Genomic DNA, 24,567 nt, shown 5'->3' with positions numbered 1-24,567 from the left:
ACATGGTCTCACATCAGCCTCAATTTCAGTTCCATGTAGGAAATATTTTGCCACCTCTCAAGCAGAGAACCAGCAGAACACTATGTAGAGAACAGATATAATTTATGTTTATGAAGTGAACTAGCAAAATATTGTGAATGTAGAATCATCTCTTGAGGTAAAATTCTGTAATTTTCATGTCATTTCCCGAAGGGAAAAACATCTCACATGTAAAACAGACAGCGTTGCTCTTTCTGAGTGTATATGGGGCATGTTCTTCTAACCCCACGACAAACACCAATTGTTTCCACCCTGATCCTTCTGTGGGTACAGGGATGCAATTAATTTTTCTCCTGGTGCTCTCACATACCTGGCTGCAAGCAGCGTGCCATCTGACGGGCTCTGTGTGGGCCACAGCCGATTTTCTTCCCCTGGCATTCCCCCAAGAGCTGCAAAAATATTATGGCTCAGCACTTTTACTCTTTCCGAATTTCCCCCTTTGATTGTTATTTTGCAAGTGAACACTTGGAGTGTCTGTTATTTATAGAAATTTTATAAGCCAGCATGGTTTCTGAATGCCATGCAGAGGGAGGAAAAAAAAAGGTGAAACTGAAACCATGGGCTAAGAAAGAGTCATAACAGATTGGGGAATTGTAATGGGTCTCGCAAGCCTGAGAAAGATTAAAAATGGAAAAGAGTAAAAAGCCAAAACCAATATAGTTTCCTAAACTGTGCTTAGATATTTTAAAAGCACAAAACAAATGCGTTCTCTACCCATCCTCCCGTCTCCACTACTTAGAGGCCAGAGCTCAGCATCCAAACTGGTGGTGAACAGGGAGAAAAGTTCAATCCCTACACTCACGTTCACTCAGCCCCTACTGCAACCATCCTCCCTCCCATGAGCTCTTGGACTCCCTGGAAATGGAGAAATTGGGTCTTTGCTGATCAAATGTAGCTAAGAAAATTTTCCTGCTTCTTCGAGGGTGTGTTCCTTCATGCTAAGGGAGGAGCAGAGAAAACGGAGGCCCAGGACCTCTCTCCCTGTGACTCCTGCCCCAGGGCCAGGGGACCTTCTTCTGGAGCCTTACGCTGTGGGCATTTGTGTATCAGTGGGCATGGGGGAGTTTGTTTCCCAGGGTGTTCCCTTGGCTCTGATTGCTCACCAGTGCTGCCTTCAGCCCAGACCCAGAAGACAGCACAGGCCAAGATCTACAGCCAGGGCTCCACAGCTGACCCGCTTCCCTTTACAGGGTTTATACAGGGAGAGCGCTGATGTAGTGTGATTTCAGGCAGGAAGGGGCAGATGGAAGAAGCAATCAGCATAGCTTCTTGAGGTCAAAGAGTCTGAGTCTCAATCATCTCTGTACCTCCAGGCCTGAGCCAGAGCCTGACACACACGTGTGCTCAGTGTGTGACGAACGAATGGACATAGCGCGCCTCCTTCTTCTAAATGGAGAGACTTGGAGTTCTGAGTCCTGATTTCTAGAGAAGGTTCTGGTGCCAACAGCCCTGTTCCACTTTGTACACAGCGTGAGTCAAACCCAAGTGCCAAGGCTTCTAAGTGTAGGCTCTTTGGACTTCTATGAAAAATGATTAATTAGCATCTATACATTCATTTCTGGCACTTACTCTCTGACAGATATTTGAGGAAGAACCCTTTTGTTTATCAAATGGAACTTAAGGAGAAATCAAAATGACAAGTCCAGAGGTAACGAGCAGGACCCTGCTGCCTGACACAGGCCATGCTTTAGAGGCAAAGACCTGAGCCCCTTCTGGTCCCTAGGGTGCCTTCCTTGGGGGCCACCTCACCCACCTGCGGGCTCTTGAGGCAACAGTGATGGGGTGGCCAGAGAGCTTAGACCTCATGCTTCTCAGTTCCGCCTGGGCAAGGACCCTTTTCTTGCAGGTGACAGATGGCTAATGCCCGTGGAAAGGGTTTGAAGTCCCTGCTTGTCAGGGCTTGAGATTCCTGAGATGGATTAGTAAGTGTTTATGTAGTTTAGTTAAAAACCATATACCGTGTGAACTAGAAAAAATGAGGTCGTTTGAGATCTCTGCTCCTTAAGTAGCAGAGGGACAGATGGCTCCAGCTGTAGTCTGGGTTGTTCCCACCTGTCCTATTTGCCCAAAGTTGTCAGGCGGGGCCTGTCCTGCCTGCCTCTCACTGAGCACGGGTGTCAGTGGAGTCATGGAGGCAAGTCACCCTTGGAGAAAGTGCTGACGTTCCAGACCCAGGCCATCCAGGAGGCAAGAAGGAGCCACAAGGAAACTGGCGTCCTAGGGCAGAAGAAGCCTGCTAGGCCCAAACCCTGTCTAGGAATCGTGTAATAAATACCTAGGATGAATCCATACAAGAAAACCTGCATGTTCCACTCACCTTCTCAGAACCTGCCTGGTTTCTTAGTCTCTGTTATCAGTTCTTAGCTTTTAAAAAATTTACTTGAAAACAATTTTGTACCTCATTTTGTTCTAGTGTTTATTTTTTTCTGGCTTTTCTCTTCTCTCTTATTTGGTGACATGTCACTAATTAATATTTCAAATATACTTTCTTTGTGTTTTCCTTTGCCAGGTTTATTCTATTTATTTTCCCCAATTTACTTCCATATTTTCTTCTCTTCCCTGGATACATTATATAGCTCATTTAATTACACCCCCCCTCAACTCCTATACATATTTCTACCCCCCCCCCTTTTCTTTGTTTTGATACTTTACTCATTCTCTTCCCCTCTCATTCCCTCTGTCCGCTTTGGACCAGCGTTTGCTCAGTGGGTATCACGGTAACAACATCAAAGGAGCTGAGCCTGTGGGACCTGCCAGCCTCCTTTTCTGCAGAGCTCCAGGCCTCCTGGGGGCTCTGCTTCATCCTGCAGAATTATAGATTGGGAGGAGCTGGAAGTCCTAAGGAGGCCAGCTTGCCTGGCAAACCTTCAGTGTGTGTCCTGTCAGCTGGTGACACGATGCTGCGCCTGTATGCAGTTGATTAGTGTTGAGGAGTCGGGTTTCTTAGTCTTTGATATTAATTTCCTCCTTGTGCTTCCAGCACTATTTCAAGATGTATGATGGGTCAGACATATACATGTGTGTTATCCACCCCTTTTGGCTGTAAAGAAAGCCACTGCCCATCCCCCCCTTGTTCCTGTCCCTTTGGCAGTCGCTTACCCAGGCCCAATGGGAAACCTCCTCTCCTGCTTCCCAATGTGTTTCAGAAAGGGAACACGGCTCTGCACATTGCAGCCCTTGCTGGTCAGGACGAGGTGGTCCGGGAGCTGGTCAACTATGGCGCCAACGTCAACGCTCAGTCACAGGTGATGACTCGCTCCAGTCCCGGCGCTAGAGGGCGCTGCCTTTCTCCTTCACCTGTGTGTCTGTTACATAGTTGGGTCCGTGGTGGCTACCTCAGTGGTACGCGTACTATGTAGCTGAGTCTAGATTTGTTAGTGATGTGTCTCCAAGCACTGAAGAAGGCATCCTTTATTACTTTTTTTCATTCTTCTATTACACGTTCTAAGCACGATGTGGTTGGTCATTGTGGACCCCTTCCCTGTTCAGTAAACCAGCCAACCGATATATTTAGTTATGGCTCATTGGGCGGAGAAACTGTATGAAGGGATATGGGGAGGGGGGGGCTGATGAAGAAGGGAGTGAAATTAGAGAAGTGTGTGCGGGAGGCTGACTGATGATGGTGAGGGGCAGAAACAGACTTCCATGGAGTGTCGCCCCCACCTTGTGGCCTTTTATAATAATCCCACAAGCCATTTCAAAGTGGCAATGAGTTTTTATAACTGGAGATATGGGTGGGGGGTATTGCTCTGTGGGCTGAGTGAAAATAGGATAAAGACAGACTGTCCTAGAGTGTAGAGGATTTTGCACCTGTTTTAGCATCTCTCAATAGTGTGGGTGAATTTTAATGAGTTTTTCTCTTGGTTTACAGAAAGGTTTTACACCCCTGTACATGGCAGCACAAGAGAATCACTTGGAAGTGGTTAAGTTTTTACTGGAAAATGGAGCTAATCAGAATGTAGCCACAGAAGTAAGAACCTTGGGAAATGGCCTCAATGTTGGAAGTTTCTGGGGGTAGGACAAGTTTGTGGGGGCACGTTTTCCTGGGATGTGGCTCGAGCTGCATCCTCTGTCATGATCAATGTAGTGTGCCACTGAGTGCTCTTGACCTTCAGATCACTGCACTAATCCTGGCTGCTGTGAGACTCTGCAAAGAGTAAGAGACAAAGTCATGGGTCTTGAGGAATGCCCAGACACATAGCAGAGAAATGACATCAGAGTCTAGCATGTCATTCCCACTATAACCAACACTGACGGCTGCACAGGAGTGAAGGTAGTGTGGGTGTGTATGGTTAACAAGTCTGCCTTGGACCTTCATGAGCAAGGCTCTTGCCATGAACCCACTGTACACTCTTGGACAAGTCACTTTAGCTTGATCCTGATTTTGTCATTGGTGAAATGATGACATTGGACTAAAATCCAAGGGTTCTTTTGGCCCTTAACATTGTAAGACTCAACGATTACATGACTTTGTTATCATTCTGCTTTGGCAGCTTATGGGCTCCTGTGCCCCACAGTACACAACTGAGGGAATTAATAACAGTAGCTCACAATCGAATCCTCAGTGCCTGGAATCATTTCTAGTATTTGGTAGGTGTTCAATAATATTCGTGAAATGAATAAATGAATGATCATCTCCCATGTGTAAGGCACTGTCTGGGCACCAATAGATGGGGTGAGAGGGAGGAAAGAAGCAAAGGGTAGTAAAAATATTCTTATAGTACTCATTCAGATTGGGAGCAAATTATAAAGGCAAATTATATAAGTGCTTAAGAAAAATTACTGTAGGCTCTGCAAGGTGGCAGAGAAAAAAAGTGGGGCCAAGAAAGGCTTCAGGGAGGAGGTGGCATTTAAGCCAAACTTGATGGATGAGGTGGGCTTTGAAGAGCAGAGAATTGGAGGATGAGGGCCTGTCATGAGCAAGAAGAACCGTGCGGTGTGAAAGCATGTGTCCTGCTTTGAGGACAGCCAGGGGTCGGATCCAGTCAAAGAAAGCTGATCTTTCCTCCTCCCCTCTGGCCAGGACGGCTTCACTCCTCTCGCCGTGGCTCTGCAGCAGGGCCATGAGAACGTAGTGGCACACCTCATCAACTACGGGACGAAGGGGAAGGTGCGTCTCCCCGCCCTGCACATTGCCGCCCGCAATGACGATACCCGCACAGCTGCGGTGCTTCTGCAGAATGACCCCAACCCAGACGTGCTTTCCAAGGTGAGGGCAGCCAAACGGAGGACCAGGAGAATTCTAGGGCCTGGACCGTGGATACCTGTAGGTTACCAAGGCACCATCAATTCCCAACAATTTCTCCAAACACTGACCCAAACTAGAGACAGTGCCAACCATGCACACTGAGCCACAGGGGACAGCCTCACTGTAAACCCCTGCTGAACGCCAAAAAAATGTGTTTGGCATGGGGCAAGGAAGATTTCTGTTGCTCCAGACCATCCAGAAAAGTGTCCAGTTGGGCAGGATGGGTCTCTGGCCAGAGTGAAACTTTGGAATCCCAGCAGGTGGTGTTCTAGAATTTTATCCTACTGTCTTTCTCTGGCCGCCCCCTGGTGGAGGGAGGGAGGTGACCTCACATGTGGCGATGAGAACATGGAGGATCATCCCAGGGGGCCTGGACAGCTCGCAGTGTGTGCTCACTGTCTGATGTTTTCAGTCACGACTGATCTACTCTATATAAATTTAGGCTGTCTGTTTCTTCTTTATAGCGGGAATGGATTTACATTGGGTTATTCTCAGTCTCCCCAGCCCATGGTCACTGGGCTTTGTCTGAAAAACTGCTGACTGGGTGAGGCATGGTCTGAGGTTATGGAACAACAAGATGACAACGGACCCACCAAGGGGTCAAAGGTCTGCCTTTGGCCACACCCTTTTAGTGGGCTGAAACAATCCCTAGAATCAAGAGCATGGACCCCATACCACTTTTATTCATTAATTAAAATCTCTTCATAAGTAAACATTCAAGTGAATGGCCCCACAGACGTGGAAAAGGCTCCTCATTGGTGTGTCCATGGTGTGTCCATGTGAACCACAAAACAAAGAATGTGGGTCACTCAGAGGCAGCACCTAGCTTTTGAATATAATTTGCCGCAGAGTATCTCTTGACCCCTTCAGCAAATGTTCTCATCAGTCTAAAACTGCTTTATGTATAGGGTCCTCTGGCCCTGCCAACATTTTCAGAATCCCTAGGCTGATTCTGAGCTAGAAATGACAATACATGGCATGTGACAAGTTGTTCCCCTTCTGTTGTGCCCCAGACGGGATTTACCCCCCTCCACATCGCAGCTCACTACGAGAACCTCAACGTGGCCCAGTTACTCCTCAACAGGGGAGCTAGTGTCAACTTCACACCACAGGTAAGGCTCTCTGGTAAGCCCCACACATTTGCCAGGGGCCCAGGGGTGTCTAGAATCTAGGTGCTCCCACCTCTCCTATCTCACCATGATTTCCCCTGCACTGCAAAAGTCTGTGGGTAAGACAGCCCTGGTGCCTATTAAGGTTCCTCATTTGTGGGTTTCTAATCACGCACACCTCAGTCTCCATTTGCCCTTTTTAGAAGGGGAAACCTGGAGGGCTGGGGACTGGCTTCCTTCCAGCCCATTCTATTGACTCTGGGTGACCTGGGCTTAGCCAGATTACTATGATTAACCACAGTGCTATCATGTCCTTACAGGTTTTGAAATCTTTCTTAGGTGAGAAATGTCCTAACAGTAGGCTTAACATGGCCGCTGGTACTACTGCCATTATAGGGCTGGTGCAGTGGGGTGTAGGGGAGTAGGGTGCAGAGCAGCTGCTTTCCAGAGAAAAATGCCGCGCCATGATTGGTCCTGTTCCTCCCCTCCAGAACGGCATCACGCCACTGCACATCGCCTCCCGCAGGGGGAACGTGATCATGGTGCGGCTCCTGCTGGACCGCGGAGCCCAGATAGAAACAAGGACCAAGGTGGGTGCCAGCGAGCTCCTTGGCAAGGCCCGCGGAGCGAGTTCTGCCTTCCAGAGCCTCACCAGCGTGGTGGGCTCCTGCTGACCAGAGTGGTGGGCCTCCAGTCTCCCAGAGCAGCCCACAGCAAGAGCCAGGGTGCAGCAGGAGACGATATAACGAGATGGTGTGGGTGTCGAGCTGGTCCTCAAGGAAGCATCATACTTCTGCAGCTGGAATGATGCTATGGGGAGTCTTTTCTCCCACGGCCTCTGATAGGTGCCTTTGGGGCTTTCTCTTTGTGACTCTGTCTTTTAAAGGATGAATTGACACCTCTCCACTGTGCAGCTCGGAATGGGCACGTGCGAATCTCAGAGATCCTGCTGGACCACGGGGCACCCATCCAAGCTAAAACCAAGGTGCGTACTTCCTTTCTGTGAGGAGCATCTTTTATGCAGGGGTCCAGGTCAGGCCAACCTGGGACCAAATCCCATTTCTGAGAAACAGAGATCTTAATACTACTAACTGAGGCAGTGTGTGTGACATTTACCCCAATGCCTGTCACACAGGAGGCACTCTGTGCAACCCTGATTATTATCTAGTTCAGGGTCAGCAAATTTTCTCTAAAGGGCCAAATATTTTTAGGCTTTGCAGGCCATGGTCTCTTGTCATAATAATTCAACTCTGCCATTGTAGTAGGAAAGCTGCCATGGGTAATATCCATACTAATGGCTGTGTTCCAATAAAACTTTATTTACAGACAAACACAGGCAGCAGTTCAGATGTGTCCTGTGCCTACTATAGCTCTAGCCCAACCCTTGTCTATTTCACCCTAGCTCCAGAAAAGACAGGAGCTAAGCACTTGGAGAAGTCTTCAGAACCTGGACTAGACTGAAATGAAGTTACAAATAAAATAACAAAACAGTTCTCAAGGTCCATTAGGGGCGAGAGCCAAGGCCCATCCTCCAGTCCTAGCATGGAGTCTTGAGTCTTCCTGGGGCTGAGGCCATCAGACCACCTGGAGCTGCACGGGCCTTCTGCCCCATTCTTTGGGGTAAATTTAGAGGGAATGAACTTAGAAGAGCAAGGCAGAAACCAGGCCCATTCATGGATACTGTGGAGGTTTTCTGTGAGAAGCTCTCTGTCATAAAATTGTAGCACGGTTCACAACCGTGAAAGCTAATTTATTCCCTGACAAATTATCGTGTATTCTACAGTGCTATCTGTAATTTGGGTTATGATTTTCAGTACCAAGCTGCTGTGTGTGTGTGTGTGTGTGTGTGTGTGTGTGTGTGTGTGTGTGTGTGTGTTGAATAAAGGTATCCTCTACTAAACCAATTTATTTAATTCTCCATCCATGGCTGATTTGCTGTGTGACTTTGAGCATGTCTCTTACTCTCTCTCTGTGCCTCCATTTCCTCATCTGGAGAGCTCTACTCCTCTTTCTCTCAGGGTTGTTGGGAGGATCACATGTGATAATATCTTTGAAAGTATATATAAAAGTAAAAATCCTCAGATAAGTGAAAGTAGAATTGCTACTGCCAATTATATTATTAGGTCAGGAAATTCTCAACATTTTTCCACAGAGGCCCTGTATTTAAATTTATACACGTTCCTAAATTAGTAATGATTTTATATTATCCAGATTATTACAATGGGACTAAAAAGAATGATTATGAAAATTCTTTACTGAGAACTTCCTTCTTTTCAAGTGGGAAATATGGTATGACTTTTTAAAAATACTTTTTAAAGTAAGTATAACAAGCTGTTGGTTTGCTAGGGCTGCTGTAACAGTATCATACACTGGGTTGGTTATCTTAAACAACAGAAGGTTATTGATTGTCTTACATTTCTGGAGGCTAGAAATCTGAGATCAGTGTCAGCAGAATTGGTTCCTTCAGAGGGCTGTGAGGGAGAATCTGTCCCAGGCCTCTCCCCTAGCTTCTGGTGGTTTGCTGGCAATCTCTGGCTTTCTCTGGCTTGTAGAAGCATCACTTTAATCTCTGCCTCATCTTCACATGGCAGTTTCCGTGTTTGTGTGTCTCTATCCAAATTTCCCCTTTTTGTAAAGAGAGCAATCAAATTGGAATAGGGCCCACAATAATGACCTCATCTTAACTAACTACATTTACAATGACCCTATTTCCAAATAAGGTGACAATCCGAGGTCCTGGAGGTTAGTACTTCAACATGTGCATTTTGAGGGATCACAGGTCAACTCATAACACTAATATCAGCTGTCATGCAGCCTGATTGTGTTTCTCGCTTGCTGAAAATCCTTTCAATTGTTACTTTCTGAAAGCCGAAGTCCTAGTTCCTTAACTCGCAGACTTACAATGCAGCTCCTGCCTGCTGTTCTAGGCCAGTTCCACACCCCTCTGACACTTGGCCCTCCTGCATGTGGCCCTCCTTCCCTAGGATGGTTGCCTTTGGCATTGCATACATTGTTCCCTTTGATGGGAGATTCTTCCCCTTTTGTTTTCCTGGTGAAGTCCTGGCTCAGGGGTCATGTTCTCCCAGAAGCCTTCTCTCTATGTGTCCCTTCCCTCGTGACTCCACCCTCCTGTGTACCTCTCTGCTTTGATCATGCTTTCCCTGATGTCACCAACTGAATAGCAACAATGTATCTGTTTCCACTTTTTTTTACCTACTAGTCCACTAGCTTCCTTAGGCCCAGGATTATGTCTATTCTCTTCTTTTATCCCAGAGTTTGACCCATACCTGCTACATATTAATCACTTAAAGTGTTGAATGAATGAATGAATGAACGAACGAACGAACGAATGCGTCTCCCTGTCTTTAATGGTTTTTAAAATAAATTGCTATCTAAGAAACAGTGAGAATCCTTAGCACATTTTTAATTGATGTATATTTGTTAGAGTCAAAGAACAGAAGGATTTAGATCCAAGTTCCATTTTATCATCATTAATTCATTCAAAGCCACATCAATTAAGGACCACTATGTGTGTTACATGCCTGCACAGGGCACTGTAGTCTTGTAAGAGATATTAGGCATGGTCACTGATCTTAAGACGCTTATAAGTAAGGAGAGAAGACACACACACCTGAAAAGTTAATTATGAATACAAGTCAGCAAATATATGAATAAGGTCCGAGTGAATGGTACAGGTAAGAAAAGCTCACAGTAGTCCAGGGAAGGCTTCCTGGAAGAAGTGGGCCTGGCTGGAGCTGGCTGGGAGGATTTGGCAAGGTGGAAAGGAAGAGTGCAGTCAGAGGTCATTGTGAGCAAAGAGGCCAGAATAAGCCAACCGCTCTCTGGAACCACACAAAGTGTAGTGTAGGGAAGAAGTAGGAAGTGAGGTTGGAATCATGTCCTAAATTTCCATGTTCTGTCTCCCGGTGCCTTTGCGATTATTTGTTTCTTTCCCTCCTTTATCCAGAATGGCTTGTCCCCAATTCACATGGCGGCTCAGGGAGACCACCTTGACTGTGTCCGACTTCTATTGCAATACAACGCAGAGATAGATGACATCACCCTGGATCACCTGACCCCACTCCACGTGGCAGCCCACTGTGGCCATCACAGAGTGGCCAAGGTCCTTTTGGATAAAGGGGCCAAACCAAACTCCAGAGCCCTGGTGAGTGGGTGGCTATTGGAGAAGGTGCCAGAGGGGCAAGGCCAAGGGAGGCAGGACCCGAGCTGCATGACTGAGCCTTGTGGGAGGGGCGCCAGCTGGCACTGGAACTCCTCCTGAGCTTCAGAGCCTGGAAAGTGTCAGTGCCTGCGAAGGATCAGGAGGCATGTCAGTGCACAGGCAGGACGGTAACTTTCCACTCCCCACCACATCCAGCTGGGTGTCACCTCCTGCACCCCTGGTAATAGCCTGAGATCAGGGGAGGGCTTGGGCCCAAGAGACCTGACTAAGAAAGCAGTGTTCACGCCATGTACGTGGGTTGGGGGTATCACTGCGTCTGACCCCAGCCCAGAGCCTAGGGTGGTTTCTCAAAGACTGCCTGGCTTGTTTTTTATCTGCTTTTGGGGCGAGTGAAATGGCCTGAGCTAAGCATCCTTCCTCTGCAGAGGGGCTTACAATGTTCATGGTGCTCCTGTAAAGGTGAGTTCAGGCTAAAGCTAAGGCCCTCCTGGGACCATGGCTCCTCCCCACGCCCTAGGTCAGAGCCAGGGTGGCGCAGGGATATAGTGCGGTTGGATCTCTGCACTGAGCCCGCCCCTGACCACCCTCTTCCCTCTGCCTGTTCCCAGGGGAGGAGAATGGAGAAGGCAGGTAGCCTCCAGGGACTGCAAGCATGGCTCATTCATTCACTCAGAAAGCTCTCATTCAGCTCTCACCACGTGCCAGGTGCTGTTCTAGTGCAGTCGGAACTTCTCCACCTCAGCACTATTGACATGTGGGGCCTGACATTTTTTTGTCGCAGGGAGCTCACCTGTACACTGTAGGATGTTTAGGAGCCTCTAACAGCACTCCTCCTCTAGTTGTGACAATCAAAAATGTCTCTAGACATTGCCAAAGGTCCCAAGGGTGGGCATGGGGGTACAAAATCCCCCCTACACACTTTGAGCACCACTGCCCTAGGGGTCTAACGCACTGGAAATATAAGCAAACAGACAAAACCAAGCAAATAAACAAGTGTCCCTGCCCTTGTGGAGTTCGCATTCCATCATATCACTTTAGAGCAGAGCTGATATACAGAAATCCATTTTACTACACATGATTGTCAGTTTCCGGAAAGAGAGAACGTGATTTGCTTCACAAAAGTACTCTTTATGAAAGATTTCTCCTTAAGGAAACTTTAACCAGCAGGCTCTTTTATCTTTTCGTACATCCAAAAATATGATTAAATTTTTAAAAAAGGTTTATAGACAACATACTGCGGAATGTGCCTTGTGTATTAAGTCAGAGGCTCTTGCCTCTGAAAAGGCTTGCAGTGATTGGCATTCTCATCTGGGGGACTCGCTGACAGGCTGGAGCAGAGGCTGCCTTTCAGTCAGCAAGGTGGTCTGGGTGCTCCTGGGGCTCATGTATAAGCTCCTGCTTGTCTGTCTTCCTTTGTGGGGCTGCAGAATGGCTTCACCCCCTTACACATTGCCTGCAAGAAGAACCATATCCGGGTCATGGAGCTGCTGCTGAAGACAGGAGCCTCCATCGATGCTGTCACCGAGGTAAGAGAAACTCTGGATGCGTGGATGGCTCCCGCCCATGGTCTCCCTCCAGCAGCCTTCTTTAGAGTGATTCTTTGTAGCTGTGTGTGGTACAAGGGTGCATGTGTATGCACGTCTAGACTGCTCAGAGGAGTAAATCGGGGGTCACTAAGACAAGAAAACATGTGTCAAGTGTCAGGGAGCTTTCCAAGATCAGATGCAATTTTTTGAGTTGTAAATATGCGCAGAATCACCCTGCAGTGATTTTTCCTCCCTCCACCCATTTTCCTAGAAATGAATCCATCTCATTTAATTCCTGTTCCTTGGTAAACCAGTCTAGAGCACCTAGAAGCAAGAAAGCCTTAGCAACATCTGGCTGTCTCTTCTTTGGAAGAGCAAGAAAGATCCTTTTCTCCTCATTCATCTCTTACCTATTCTAGTCTGGCCTGACACCTCTCCACGTGGCCTCCTTCATGGGGCACCTGCCCATTGTGAAGAACCTCCTGCAGCGGGGGGCGTCTCCCAATGTCTCGAATGTGGTAAGCCTGTGGGGAGAGCAAGGGCTCTTTTCTCAGCACTAAGAGCTCAGAGGGATGCTTTAGCCAGTGATCCCTAGATCTTCTCTTTGGAGATAGAGGCAGAATTCTCAGAATATCAGAGACTTCAGCCTTGGGGAGAACATCCATATATACCGACGCTTTCCTGATTAAACTTGTCTTTGGGGTTTTATGTTGGACAATAATTTGGGAAATTCTGTAAGTGTTATCTTGCAACACGTTTGCATTTTTAAACATTCATTAGTTCTGGGGTTTACTTGTAAGTATAATTAGAACATACACACACACACCCACCCACACCAGGCATCAGCCGGCTAAAGGCTGAAAGAGCTGCTTGCTGGGGCAACTCCACCTCTCGGACGAAAACCTGCCAAGCTTCTTTAGGCTCCCACTTTGGAACTCTGCTTGTGTCCTTTTGGAAACCCAGCATGAATTAACACTTGTATAATTTTGTCATTTTACAGAAAGTGGAGACCCCGCTACACATGGCAGCCAGAGCGGGGCACACAGAGGTGGCCAAATATTTGCTCCAGAACAAAGCCAAAGTCAATGCCAAGGCCAAGGTGAGTTCTGGAGGTGGGAAGGATCCTGGGATATAAAAAAAAACCTCAAGTGTAATGAGAAGAACTCCGTCCTAAATAGAGGCCTGGCTGCAGTACTGATGTCACAAAGATTCTTCGTCATTCCATGTCCGTTGCACTAAGCACTCAGATTCCGGAGAAGGCTACGGACATTTTTGCATCAGATGATGAAATTCCAAAGAGCACGGCTGGTCTGCAGTGTTTACTGGGCTGAAAGGGTTTAATGGTGTTACAGTCATGGTATAAGAAGCAAAGCAACTTTTTGAAGAAAGTATTGCCGGTGAAAATAAGTCAGAAACGACTTGATCTAAAACTGGATGATTCCCCCTTGCTGTTAAAGGCATTTTCAAGGTAGTGGGTGAATGAAAAAGAAAAATAGCTGCTGAGTTTGGAAGTTGATTGGCTTTGGACAAGATCAGGCTTTCCAAGCCCACAGGTAACAGAGGCTCTGTTTAGAGTTGGAACTCTTGTTTATGTTTGGGTCACATGAGGGAGGCCCCCAGATGGCCACATAACACAGAGAACTCACCCACTGAACCCATCCAGCGTCAGGCACAAACAAGAAGGGATGGGGTGGGATTAAAAAGTCATCTTCCTCTTTAGACTCTCTCATGACCCCTGGCATAGGGCAAACAAAAGTAGTGTCAAACAAAAAGACAAGTGTATATTCAGACATAACTTGGGAAGCAGTAATCATCACCACAACTAATTGAGTGCCTGTCATGTACCAAACACTGTGTGAAGCCTCTCATATATAGTATCTGCCTGATCCTAACCTTGGTCCTAGGAGGTCGATATTATTATTCCCGTTTCCCAGATGGGAAGGCTGAGCCTTTTTGGGCAACTAAGAAGAAATTACAACTAACTTGAAGGGTTGGTGTAAGGATTAAATAAGAGACAGCATTTTGGTTTCTGTAACTCAGACACATGATTTGAATCCCAGCTCTTCATCTTACTAGCTGTGTGACCTTGAGAAAGTCACTTAACCTCTGTAAGCCTCATTTTCCTTCTTTTGAAATGAAACTTTGGATTAGGTAACCTTAGTATTCCCTGTTCTTTGTTTTCACTTTCGGTTCCAGGATGACCAGACCCCACTTCATTGTGCAGCTCGCATTGGCCACACAAACATGGTGAAGCTCCTGCTAGAAAATAATGCCAACCCCAACCTGGCGACCACTGCTGGGCACACCCCCCTGCACATTGCAGCCAGAGAGGGCCACGTGGAAACGGCCCTGGCCCTTCTGGAAAAGGAAGCCTCCCAGGCGTGCATGACCAAGGTACAGACTTCCTCCTCCTGTTCTCTAGTGGTAACTAGAGCAGGCCAGTCACTGCTGGGCCTGGGGCATGGTAGGGGCGGTCCTATCTGGTCCCTTGGGTTGCCTCAGTTGTGCTGAAAACAGCTGGGAAGGCCAACACCCACAGGACTGGCCGCCATCTGTGAGCCTGATGTGTTGTTGTCCTGCCCCAGAAATGTGGTGAACTGTAGTTTCTCATTCACCCACCCAACCTTCAACAATTTATTATGGAAGAACTACCTGCTCGGCACCTGCTCTAGACACATCAGACAGGTTCTGGGTTACAAGAGGGATTAAAACTCAACCTTGCCCTCAGCTAGCTAGCAGTCGAATCATAGTACAAGACGGTTTTATGCTCATCACAAGAGGTGCAGGGAGCAGGTGGTAGAGGAAGCCTGCTGATTCCTGAGGTCTTGTGCTCTTGGAGGGCTCAGAAATCCTGTGCCCTTTATTAGTTTGGGGTTTCCATGCCCATGAAGGTGGATCCCTCTTTGCCATGGGCCCTTTCTCCTGGGAGAATGGCTGTGACTCCCCATGGTTCTGATGGCCTGTGTTTCTCCTCAGAAAGGATTTACCCCTCTCCATGTGGCGGCCAAGTACGGGAAGGTTAGGGTAGCGGAGCTGCTGCTGGAACGAGACGCACATCCAAATGCTGCAGGAAAAGTGAGTTTGACTTTCTCTACCTATGTCCGTTTAGAAGGGTCAATTTTACTGCTTGTGAAGGGCATCTCTTGCCTACACAAGTCTGTTTTGTCCATCTTTGGAATGGGCAGCCATCTAGCGATAGTGGCCTTTGGGCAGACTGATATTTCTGACACAGGCCTTGACCTTCTAAAAAGACGGGTGGCCTACTCTGAGCAAGTAGGCTGATCGTTCCCTCCCATCGGGCCCCTCAGGAATGAGGAGGTGGCCCTGGGTCTAGCTGGTACTGCTTTTGAGTGACTCCCAATCAAGATTGGTTTGGGAATGATTTTTAACCAGATTTTACCTGTATAAAAGAAGTGACACAGATCTCAGAATGGTGCTGCCTATAGCTAAAGGGATGACTAATAGAAAATCACATGAGTGAAGGCTGTTCTATTTGTCCGTCTCCCCCCTGCCCCCTGCAGAATGGCTTGACTCCCCTGCACGTGGCCGTCCATCACAACCACCTGGACATCGTCAAGCTGCTGCTTCCCCGGGGCGGCTCCCCGCACAGCCCCGCTTCGGTAAGCTTGCCCTGGCCCATACACCAGGAGCGCCAGACCGAGACATCTCACAGCCTGGGCTCCCAGAGAGCAGGACACCTGCCACTCCTCCGGAGACGGCTATTCCAAAAGAAGCCAAAGAGTTTTTTTGTGTTTTGCTTTTCTTTTTACCTCAGAACCCTCACTGCACTTTCACAAATGTTATCTGCGGTAGTATCATTTGGGGATCAAGAGTGGGGTAGGAAGAAGTGGGCAACACTTCTTAGCAACAGGTTACCTCACAGAGATGGATTCTTTTTACGCAACAAACGTGTTCCCCAAACCACTGCATGTCAGCTGAGTTTTGTACACTGGCTGTTCAAGATCAGCAAGTATAGGAATCTCCACAAGTGGTCAGTCTCATTCTCGGCTTCCAGCACTGTGGCCACGCATTGAGAAATATTCAGGGCTGGGGATGAACTTGCCAGAACCTTGAATCAAGGAACCTCTTCTGAATGCGAACCATAGTCCCCAAATCTATTCCTCTTATAAGTTCAGACTTTTAGATTGTTGTGTTTTTCAGTGAGGCACACGCATGTATACTACACGGTAAACATATGCCCAGTGTGCCGGCCTCTGAAATGTGCTGCTCAGAGCAGCAGGTTCATAGCCTCTTAAGGGAACCCGAGTAAAAGGAGATGACCAGGCTTGCTTATGTAAGACCAGACTGGGGAGGGGCAAGGTAATACAAGGTGTAGGGGTAAAGCAAGACAGAGAATCATTTTGGGGGACAGGCTGCCCCGTGGGAAGAGAGGGTGTGCAGTGTTTGTCTGGGAGGTTAGGGGCACTGTGGGCATAGGAAGAGGGGTGAGGGGAGGGAGCGGGGCTTGGACACAAAGGACACCGGAGGTCCCTGCACTGGGGAGTGCACCATCCAGTAGGGCAGCCACGACTCAGAAGAAACTGGCTAATTTCTGGGACAGCAAACACCAGTGCTCAGACAGGCAGCAAGCTCTTGCTGACTTCATGGGGACGCAGCCAAGTCAGGGAAAATCAGTGAGGGCCTTCAGTGTGTCTTCCCTCCTCAGAATGAATGCTCATCTGAATTTTACAGCCTCACTTTTCCTGCAGACGCAGCGTCTCCCAGACGCCTGTCTCCGTGGGCTCCTGTCCCTGCTGCTGTTGTAGCAAAGCCCACGTTGTCATCCGTCACCGTCACAGTGTAGATGGAGCATGGGCCCTGCTAAGATGTGACTTACTCCTGCCTCTAAAAATAAAAAGCTGGACTCCCCCCCTCCTCACACCCATCCTTATATAAAAGAAATCAGAGCCAGGTCCATGGCATTTAAAGAGAGCTTTATCCAAGCACAAATGCTGTACAGATGGGTTTTGTTTCCATGGCAAAAAATAGTTTACCAAGTCGTCTGGCAATTTTGTAGAATTTCACATGCAAATCTCTCTGCACCCAAACCAAACCCTCCCCTTTCTAATTTGGATGCTAATGTTTTAACATTTAGGCAGATCTCTCTCCAGTGTGCATGCCTTTGGATGAGCTCATTTCCTGGGGAAAGCAGAGCCTTGAACTGGCACCTAGCCCTCTCTAACCTCTCCCTGACCCTCCTGCCTCCTTGCTCCTTGTTTTTGTCACCTACAGAAGGTCATTCATTCCATTTAGGTCCTGGTTTGGGTACTGACAGGTGGTGTTATATCTGAACTTCAACCGGAGTCAACTGGCAACCTCAGCCACCCCCAGGGCCAGCTTGCCCTTTGGCGGGACAGGGTGCTATCCTTGCCAGCGTGGACATCCACAGCTGCCCAAGTGGCCTGGGACTACTGATTATACTTCCATGAATATATTTCAAATTGCTCGAGTTACTACAGTCTTTTGTACATTAAAATAAGTCCTAGTAATCGTTGCTTTTATGCCCCGAATGCCTGCTATGGGCCAGAGAGCAGCTCGGTGTTCAGCTGCCTCATCCTATTTCATCCTGACAGCTGCACTGTGAAGGAGATATTCTCCGATACTAAGAGAGAAGGATCTTCGTTTGGGGATGGCTCCAAATCTCAGGCCTGATCCACTGACCCACACCTCTCTTCTTTGCTCTGTTCTGATATAGTGCAAAAATCATTTTGTTTAATTAATTTTATTATAATCAAAATGCCAATCTTGTTATGGGAACACACTCTACAAAAAATTTAATGTTTTCTCATAACATCAAATTAAAAAGGAGGAACACTCAAACAAATTATCTTGCATAATTATTTAAAGGGAATGATGTTTCAATTCGGTTTCATTCTTTGGGTATATGAAAATTTTTCATTTCCCCATAAAGTCCACTTTGCAGATGTGCCCCCAGTGCTCTAAAACTGGGATTTTACTATATTGGTCAGCCCCCTTTTTCTCTTTCTTGTTCCTGATCAGTGATTCTGGCAGAATCAGAAATGATAGTTTCCCCAATAAGACAATGGCTGGCAAGGGAGACTCATTTCTCTGGGACAGCCAGAAGAATGCTGGCCAGTGTGGGGGAACCATATGCTATCTGCCATCTGCTCTGGGGCTGGGGGGCATATGCTTAAAAAGTCCTGGGTCCTGCTCGGAGGTCCGCAGCTTGGCATCCCCCTTAGCCCGGAATGCTTTGGGTCCTAGCTACTCAAAATGTGGCCCCTAGGCCAGCCGCGTCATCATTACAGGGGCACTTGTCAGAAATGCAGAATCTCGGGCCTCCCTAGCGCTTGTGAGTCAGAATCTTCATTTGAACCAGATCCCAAGTGATTTTAGACACACTGACGTTTGAGAAGCGCTGTTCCAGCTGATAGAACCTGGGATCTGGAGTCGGAAGGCCAGGCTTGGGTCATCTGTTATTTCCTTTACTATGTGACATTCGATAAGGCACTTAGGCTCTCCAAGAATTGGCCTCTTTACCTACCAAGGGGGGTCATAATAAAAACGCCTGCCTTATTTGCTGTACATGGTTGCAGTGAAGCTCAAAATGGATAATGTCAGTGAAAATGGTTTCTAGCAGTGATGACCAAAGTCACTGTCACCTGTCTACAGTGGGATAAGGAGCTTGCTTCAGAATGTAAACCCATGCATCACTTTCCCTCATGGAGAGAGTCTTCCTACCAAAACTAAAAGGAAAAAGAAAAGCCAGCTACATAAACAGTAACACAGCTGATTAAGTTTGGGGCCAGCTCCTTTATCTATCATCATGGACTTAAAACAGCTTGTGAACCAGTGCCCTGCAAAACTATACAAAGGTTTATTACGTGTATGTCTTAAATTTGGAAAGCACCTCCACCTAATAGATTTGATCTGTTCAACAACTTTAAGAACAAGATGCGTCTTACTATCCACTTTCAGTGGCTTACAAAATACAAACGGAAGTCTAGAGGTTGCTGAATATCTTGCTCCCATCGCATGGCTAGTTAGAGTGGAACAAGGACTGACGCCTCGCCTCGTCCCCAAGTCCCTTACTAGGTGCATGTCCTCTTATACCACCTGCCTAAAGCTGGCAAGCCCAGGGGAGCACGTGGCCCAATTGCACAGGGGAAAAAAAAACGGGCTCTGTTCCTTTTCCTTTATGAAATGTTGGGCGGTTGGTTCTTAATGCAGGAAGGAGGAAATGGGAACCCTTTATTTTCTTGCTTACCTAGCCTTCTAGTTGCTCTAGAAGCAGCCTAATTGCATCCTAGCATCTGTTGGTGACAGCACTTCTTGCACAGCAGTTTGTCAGAGCGTGATAACAGAAAATAGATGGTGAGAAAACAGGACATTGGCTGACTTGTGTGGGTGCCTTTCCAAATTACATGAACTTGGTTTGTTTGTTTGTTTGTTTGTTTACTTAAGTGGCCCTCCTGGATGACAACAGCTCTGTTCAGTGAGTGTCTAGTAGGCCAAGAACAAGGTCTAGACCTGCCTCAGAGGATTTAAAATTTAAGACATGCACTCATATTGTCAACTCAACATTCCTGGAACTATTCTTCTGTTTCAGAATGGCTACACCCCTTTGCACATTGCTGCCAAGCAGAACCAAATCGAGGTGGCCCGCAGTTTGCTGCAGTATGGGGCATCGGCTAATACAGAGTCAGCGCAAGGCGTGACACCCCTTCACCTGGCTGCCCAGGAGGGTCATGCAGAAATGGTGGCCCTGCTACTCTCCAAACAAGCCAATGGCAACCTGGGGAACAAGGTACACACAGCATCTTTGGATTGGTCCTGTGGTCTCAATAATGGTTTAGTGTTAGCTAACTAGATTATGTCTGAATATTGAGTACCCACTGTGTGCCGAGGTTCCGAATTAGGTGGTGTGTGTGTGTGTGTTTGTAATTCTTACAGCAGCCCTGTGTAGGTTGTATTTTAGTTTCATAAATTAAAAAAATAACAGATTCAAAGAGGTTGCTTATTCCCAAGGTTGCAAGGTTGCATGACCCTGAGTCTGTCTGATGCCAAAGCCTTTGCTGATTCTTTCTAAATAGATCTTTCTAAATAGAATCTACAGAAAGTCAATATTAAAATCCATAGTACACTTCTTTTTCAAATATAGGCCAGTGTTACTTTCAAGAATGTATTAAGTAATTTGGTACTAAATATTCTTTTTCTCTGGGGAAGATATTTTTTTAAATGTCACCCCATACATTAAATTAGGAGTTCTCAATCCAGGAACTATTAGCATATGAGTCTGAAACCTTTCAAGGTTGCACACAGGCAGGTGAGCATTTTTCTAGGTGAAGTCTTCATCATTCTCATCATTTTCTCAAAGGAATAGATGACCCAAGAAAGACTAAGAATCACTTCTTTTTTTAAATAGTTTTATTGAAATATAATTCACATACTGTAAATTTCGCCCTTTTGAATTATACTATTCAGTGGTTTTTGTACTATTCAGTGGCAACCATCACCACTATCTCAGAACATTTTCTTCACCCCAAAAGGAAACCTCATACCCATTAGCAGTCACTTCCCATTTTCCCCAAACCCTCCAGCCCCTGGCAACCACTAATCTGCTTCCTGTCACTATGAATTTGCTCATTCTGGACATTTCATATAAACGGAATCATACAATATGAAGAGCCACTTCTTTAGATGATAAATGAACACAACACAGTGTCAGAAATCTTAAGGGTAACTTAAGATTTCTTAAAAACCTGTGGATCCATTGGCTCTTTTTGTACAGATTTGGACAGGTGACCCCCAGGAGAGAAGTGTTATGGTAGGACCCCTACATTGGATGGGATTCTTGGTTTCTTCCATGTGCCATTTAAAGTGGGGTCTGTAAGGAGCCTTAAGAATGCTAGCGATTCTCTGGGGACATCCTCACTCATCCTCTCACAGCCCTCACAAGGCAGATTACTGTGTTATCCCAAGAATCAGTCAGGGCACCCAGAGACTTGGGATGACCTGGGAACTGCTTCACGCTTCGGCCAACCCCCCAGGCCTGAGGGAGATGCCTTGCCGGCTCAAGCTTCAGTTGGGGAGGGGTATGCTGGTGGGCCTTCGGTCAGCCTGGGGGAAAGTGCAGGAGGCAGAGGAGGGCAGGTAGAGTCCCTGAAGACAGGACAGGCCCTGTCCACTGCCTCTGACTGCTGAGGAATTGCAGGTCTGTTTGTCCCACAGTTAGTAAAGTGGATTGAGGCGGGATACAGAGGACAGAAGACTTTGCTGATATTTTTGTGGGAGTACGTACATATCAAACAGCATCTCTGGGGCACTTCCATCTTCATGAGACAGCACTGATGAGAACTCCAAGAATACTATGTTTTTAGTACCAGGGAGATCCTCCATCCTTTTTATAATACAGCACTGACTGTGATCGAATCACATGCTGCATTTCAATGGCACACCATGCTTTTCAACGTGTTTTCATCAGTGTTTTCTCAAGTGATCCCTACTTTGCCCTTGAAATAAGTCAATGATGATTCCTATTTTCTAAGTAATGAAACCAAGGCTCTGAAGCTCATCTTGAATCTTGGAAATAGGGAATGTTACAATTGGAGAGCACCATAAAGCTCATGTAGTTCAGAGGTCATAGAGCCTGGGGCCAAATCTGGCTCACCACTTGTTTGTGTAAATAAAGTTTTGTTGGAGCACAGCCATGCCCCAACTGTTTATGTGTTGGCCATAGCTGCTTTCTCACTATAACCTGCAGAGTTGTGTAGTTGCAATAGACACGAGCCTGAAACATTGACTATCTGGCCCTTAATAGAAAATGTTGCTGACCTGTGATTTAGTTTAACCACCTCATTTTTAATTTTTTTTATTTTTTTATGTATTTATTTATTTTTTTTTAGTAATAACAACCACCTCATTTTTTTAGATAACGATATGGAGGTCCAGAGCTGGAAGAGCTTTGTCCAAGGTCAAATAGCTGGTTGGTGGCTGCAGAGCCAGGTTCAGCTCCCAGACATCAGTGCTCTTTCACTGTGGTCTGGAATTCTTTACTGGCTACAAGATGATGAACTTCTTTTTCTTTCCAGAGTGGACTCACTCCTCTCCATCTGGTAGCACAAGAAGGCCACGTTCCAGTGGCAGACGTGCTGATGAAACACGGTGTCACGGTGGATGCCACCACCCGGGTAAGGCAGGCAGCCGCTGCTCTGTCCTCATGGGCTCCCCTACCCTCCCTCCCTGTGCGCACCCCTCGTCCTGCCCAGTGCCTGTCCCCATGCTTCAGAACTGGCTCCTCCACGGTGCTTGAAACCCCAAGGACCCACTGGCACATTCGTCTCTGCCACTTCCTAGGGGTGGCAGCAGAGTTTTGAAGGCACCGATCCTAATTACCTTCCTTTCCGGTGGGGAATTTTGAAGTTTGCTGGACCTTTGTTTGGGCCTCTATAGCGAGAAACTGAGAGGAATGTTTAATCATGATTCCAAGTCCTGTCTTATATGAGGGTGTCAAGATGTCAGGCTTCCCAGAATTCACTTGAAAATTCAGCCCGTTTTATTCTAACATTTAGTTAAATTCAGTTCCGCTTTCTTTGAACCTCTCTGGTGTGCAAGGAGCTCTGTGAGGTGGCTGAGGAGAACCGAGGGCACAGCACAGGCAGTGGAATCTGCTCGAGGCATTTGCGAGGAGGTGATTGTCAGAGCTGGAAGAGGCAGCCCAGTGTGATTTCTGGTGTGAGAGGGGCTCCGGAGAAGCAAATGGAGCACGAAGAGAGGAGAGTGTTTCCATTTGGTGGGAGAAGGAGTGGCATTTTGTTCCTTTTCACCACAAGGCAACTGCATTAAAAGGAAAGGACAAAGTGACACCCCCTCTAACCCCAACCCCCTCCAGGAACACCAATCAACAACATGATGTTGAAGTCTCTCTGAGAAAGGTCTAGAAACTGTATTTTATCCCCCAACTGCCTGCAGCTTCAACAGGAATCTGTTTGAAAACCAAGAATGTTCTGGATCTTTAAGACTTCGTTTTTAGGCCCAGTTTAGTCTTTTGGGGTCCTGCCCTAAGAGACTGTATACTGCGGGTTAGAACTTGGGGGTCCCAAAGCCATGTCATTACTTTGAGGTTCAGCCCGCAAGGTCTGGAATCTGGCACCAGCTCCCCTAGGACACTTAGGACCAAATGGTTCAGAGAGCCTTGGCTAGTCGGCCTTTGGAGGGAGCACCAAAATGTTCAGCAGGACAGATTCCTTGAAAATCATCTACTCTGCAGCCAAAAAACAAATGAATAAATACCCAAAGCCCACTCATTTCAAGCAATGACCAGTTCCTATAAATTCCATTACACTACAACTCAGCAACTCAGACAGCCTTTTGGGGGGGTTTACAATGGACTCTCACCTTTCTAGTAGAAATAAGTCTGCTCTTGTAGGGGTCGGCAGGGATCTCCATGCCACCATCCGTCCTCATCTGAGCCCCTTTCCCAGCAAAGGGCTTGATGACTGTTCCTTCCTTGGACAAATCATTCTTGGCGTCCGTAGCACGGACCCCCTGGTTTTCCTCCTACCTCGTGGCTGTTCCCTCACAGTGCCTTGTCTCTGATTTCCCTCCAGGTGTTGCTCAGTATGTGGGGCCCACCTGTTTCTCTCTGTGTTTTTCCTCGGTGACCTCGCTCATCTCCAAGGCTTTCAGTTTTCTATAGGCATCCTCACCTAAAGCTCTTCACAGGGCTCAGCGTCAGTTTTCTCGTCACCTGCTCTACTTGGATCTCTCCTAGGCATCTTGAACTTCACTTGTCTGACACTGAGCCCTGTTCCTTTCCAGGCCCATCGTATCTGACTGGCCACGGCGGTATAGCTTACAGCTTCGTAGCTGTCAAACTTCCACAGGGTTTCCCCATCCCTTCTCTCTTTTAGTGAGCCATTTCATTCATGTGCAGCTCATAGTGGCTCTTGGTGTTCCCGGAAGCCCTGCTAGTCACCCACTCTCATCTCTTGCTTTTCAGATGGGTTACACTCCCCTCCACGTGGCCAGTCATTACGGAAATATCAAGCTGGTGAAGTTTCTGCTACAGCACCATGCGGACGTCAATGCCAAGACTAAGGTACCGGGATGCCTAAGACCTGACTTCTATACTGACACTACTTAAATGCCAAATTAGGATGCAGCCAGAGTGGCTCTGCACATACCTGGGGCTCTGCCACAATTGTAAGCTTTGACCCTGGAGGAGGACATGGGGAAAATGCATTTTTTTATGTTGCACGTAGATGATGGATAGGCTCTGTAGTGTGTGGGCAGTTATCTTGGAGCTAGCTAATCCTGCCAAAATGTCTACCTCGCTTTATAGCTGGGATACAGCCCTTTGCACCAGGCAGCCCAACAAGGACATACGGACGTTGTGACACTGCTCCTCAAAAATGGGGCTTCCCCAAACGAAGTCAGCTCGGTGAGTACCCCCCCATCTCCTGATTTCGGAAAACCACTCTTTTGGGAAGGCCTGTGAGA

General features: G+C 47.2%; 1 protein-coding gene across 4 annotated transcripts in view; it reads left to right on the top strand.

Moving 5' to 3' along the window:
• Window positions 1-24,567, top strand: part of ANK1 (ankyrin 1) — a 199,004-nt gene that overhangs the window by 128,833 nt on the left and 45,604 nt on the right. For all 4 annotated transcript variants that reach the window (XM_081047066.1, XM_081047064.1, XM_081047067.1 and 1 more), the window contains 17 exons: window positions 3,186-3,284; window positions 3,911-4,009; window positions 5,063-5,248; window positions 6,301-6,399; window positions 6,888-6,986; window positions 7,283-7,381; window positions 10,364-10,561; window positions 12,007-12,105; window positions 12,525-12,623; window positions 13,106-13,204; window positions 14,302-14,499; window positions 15,082-15,180; window positions 15,627-15,725; window positions 19,676-19,873; window positions 22,158-22,256; window positions 24,068-24,166; window positions 24,410-24,508. In XM_081047066.1, the coding sequence (XP_080903192.1) occupies window positions 3,186-3,284; window positions 3,911-4,009; window positions 5,063-5,248; window positions 6,301-6,399; window positions 6,888-6,986; window positions 7,283-7,381; window positions 10,364-10,561; window positions 12,007-12,105; window positions 12,525-12,623; window positions 13,106-13,204; window positions 14,302-14,499; window positions 15,082-15,180; window positions 15,627-15,725; window positions 19,676-19,873; window positions 22,158-22,256; window positions 24,068-24,166; window positions 24,410-24,508 (2,067 nt within the window). The remainder of the gene's footprint in view (window positions 1-3,185; window positions 3,285-3,910; window positions 4,010-5,062; window positions 5,249-6,300; window positions 6,400-6,887; window positions 6,987-7,282; window positions 7,382-10,363; window positions 10,562-12,006; window positions 12,106-12,524; window positions 12,624-13,105; window positions 13,205-14,301; window positions 14,500-15,081; window positions 15,181-15,626; window positions 15,726-19,675; window positions 19,874-22,157; window positions 22,257-24,067; window positions 24,167-24,409; window positions 24,509-24,567) is intronic.

This window comes from Rhinolophus hipposideros, assembly GCF_964194185.1.
Source record: "Rhinolophus hipposideros genome assembly, chromosome: 4".
NCBI lineage: Eukaryota > Metazoa > Chordata > Mammalia > Chiroptera > Rhinolophidae > Rhinolophus > Rhinolophus hipposideros.
This window is presented reverse-complemented; position numbering and strand designations above follow the sequence as displayed.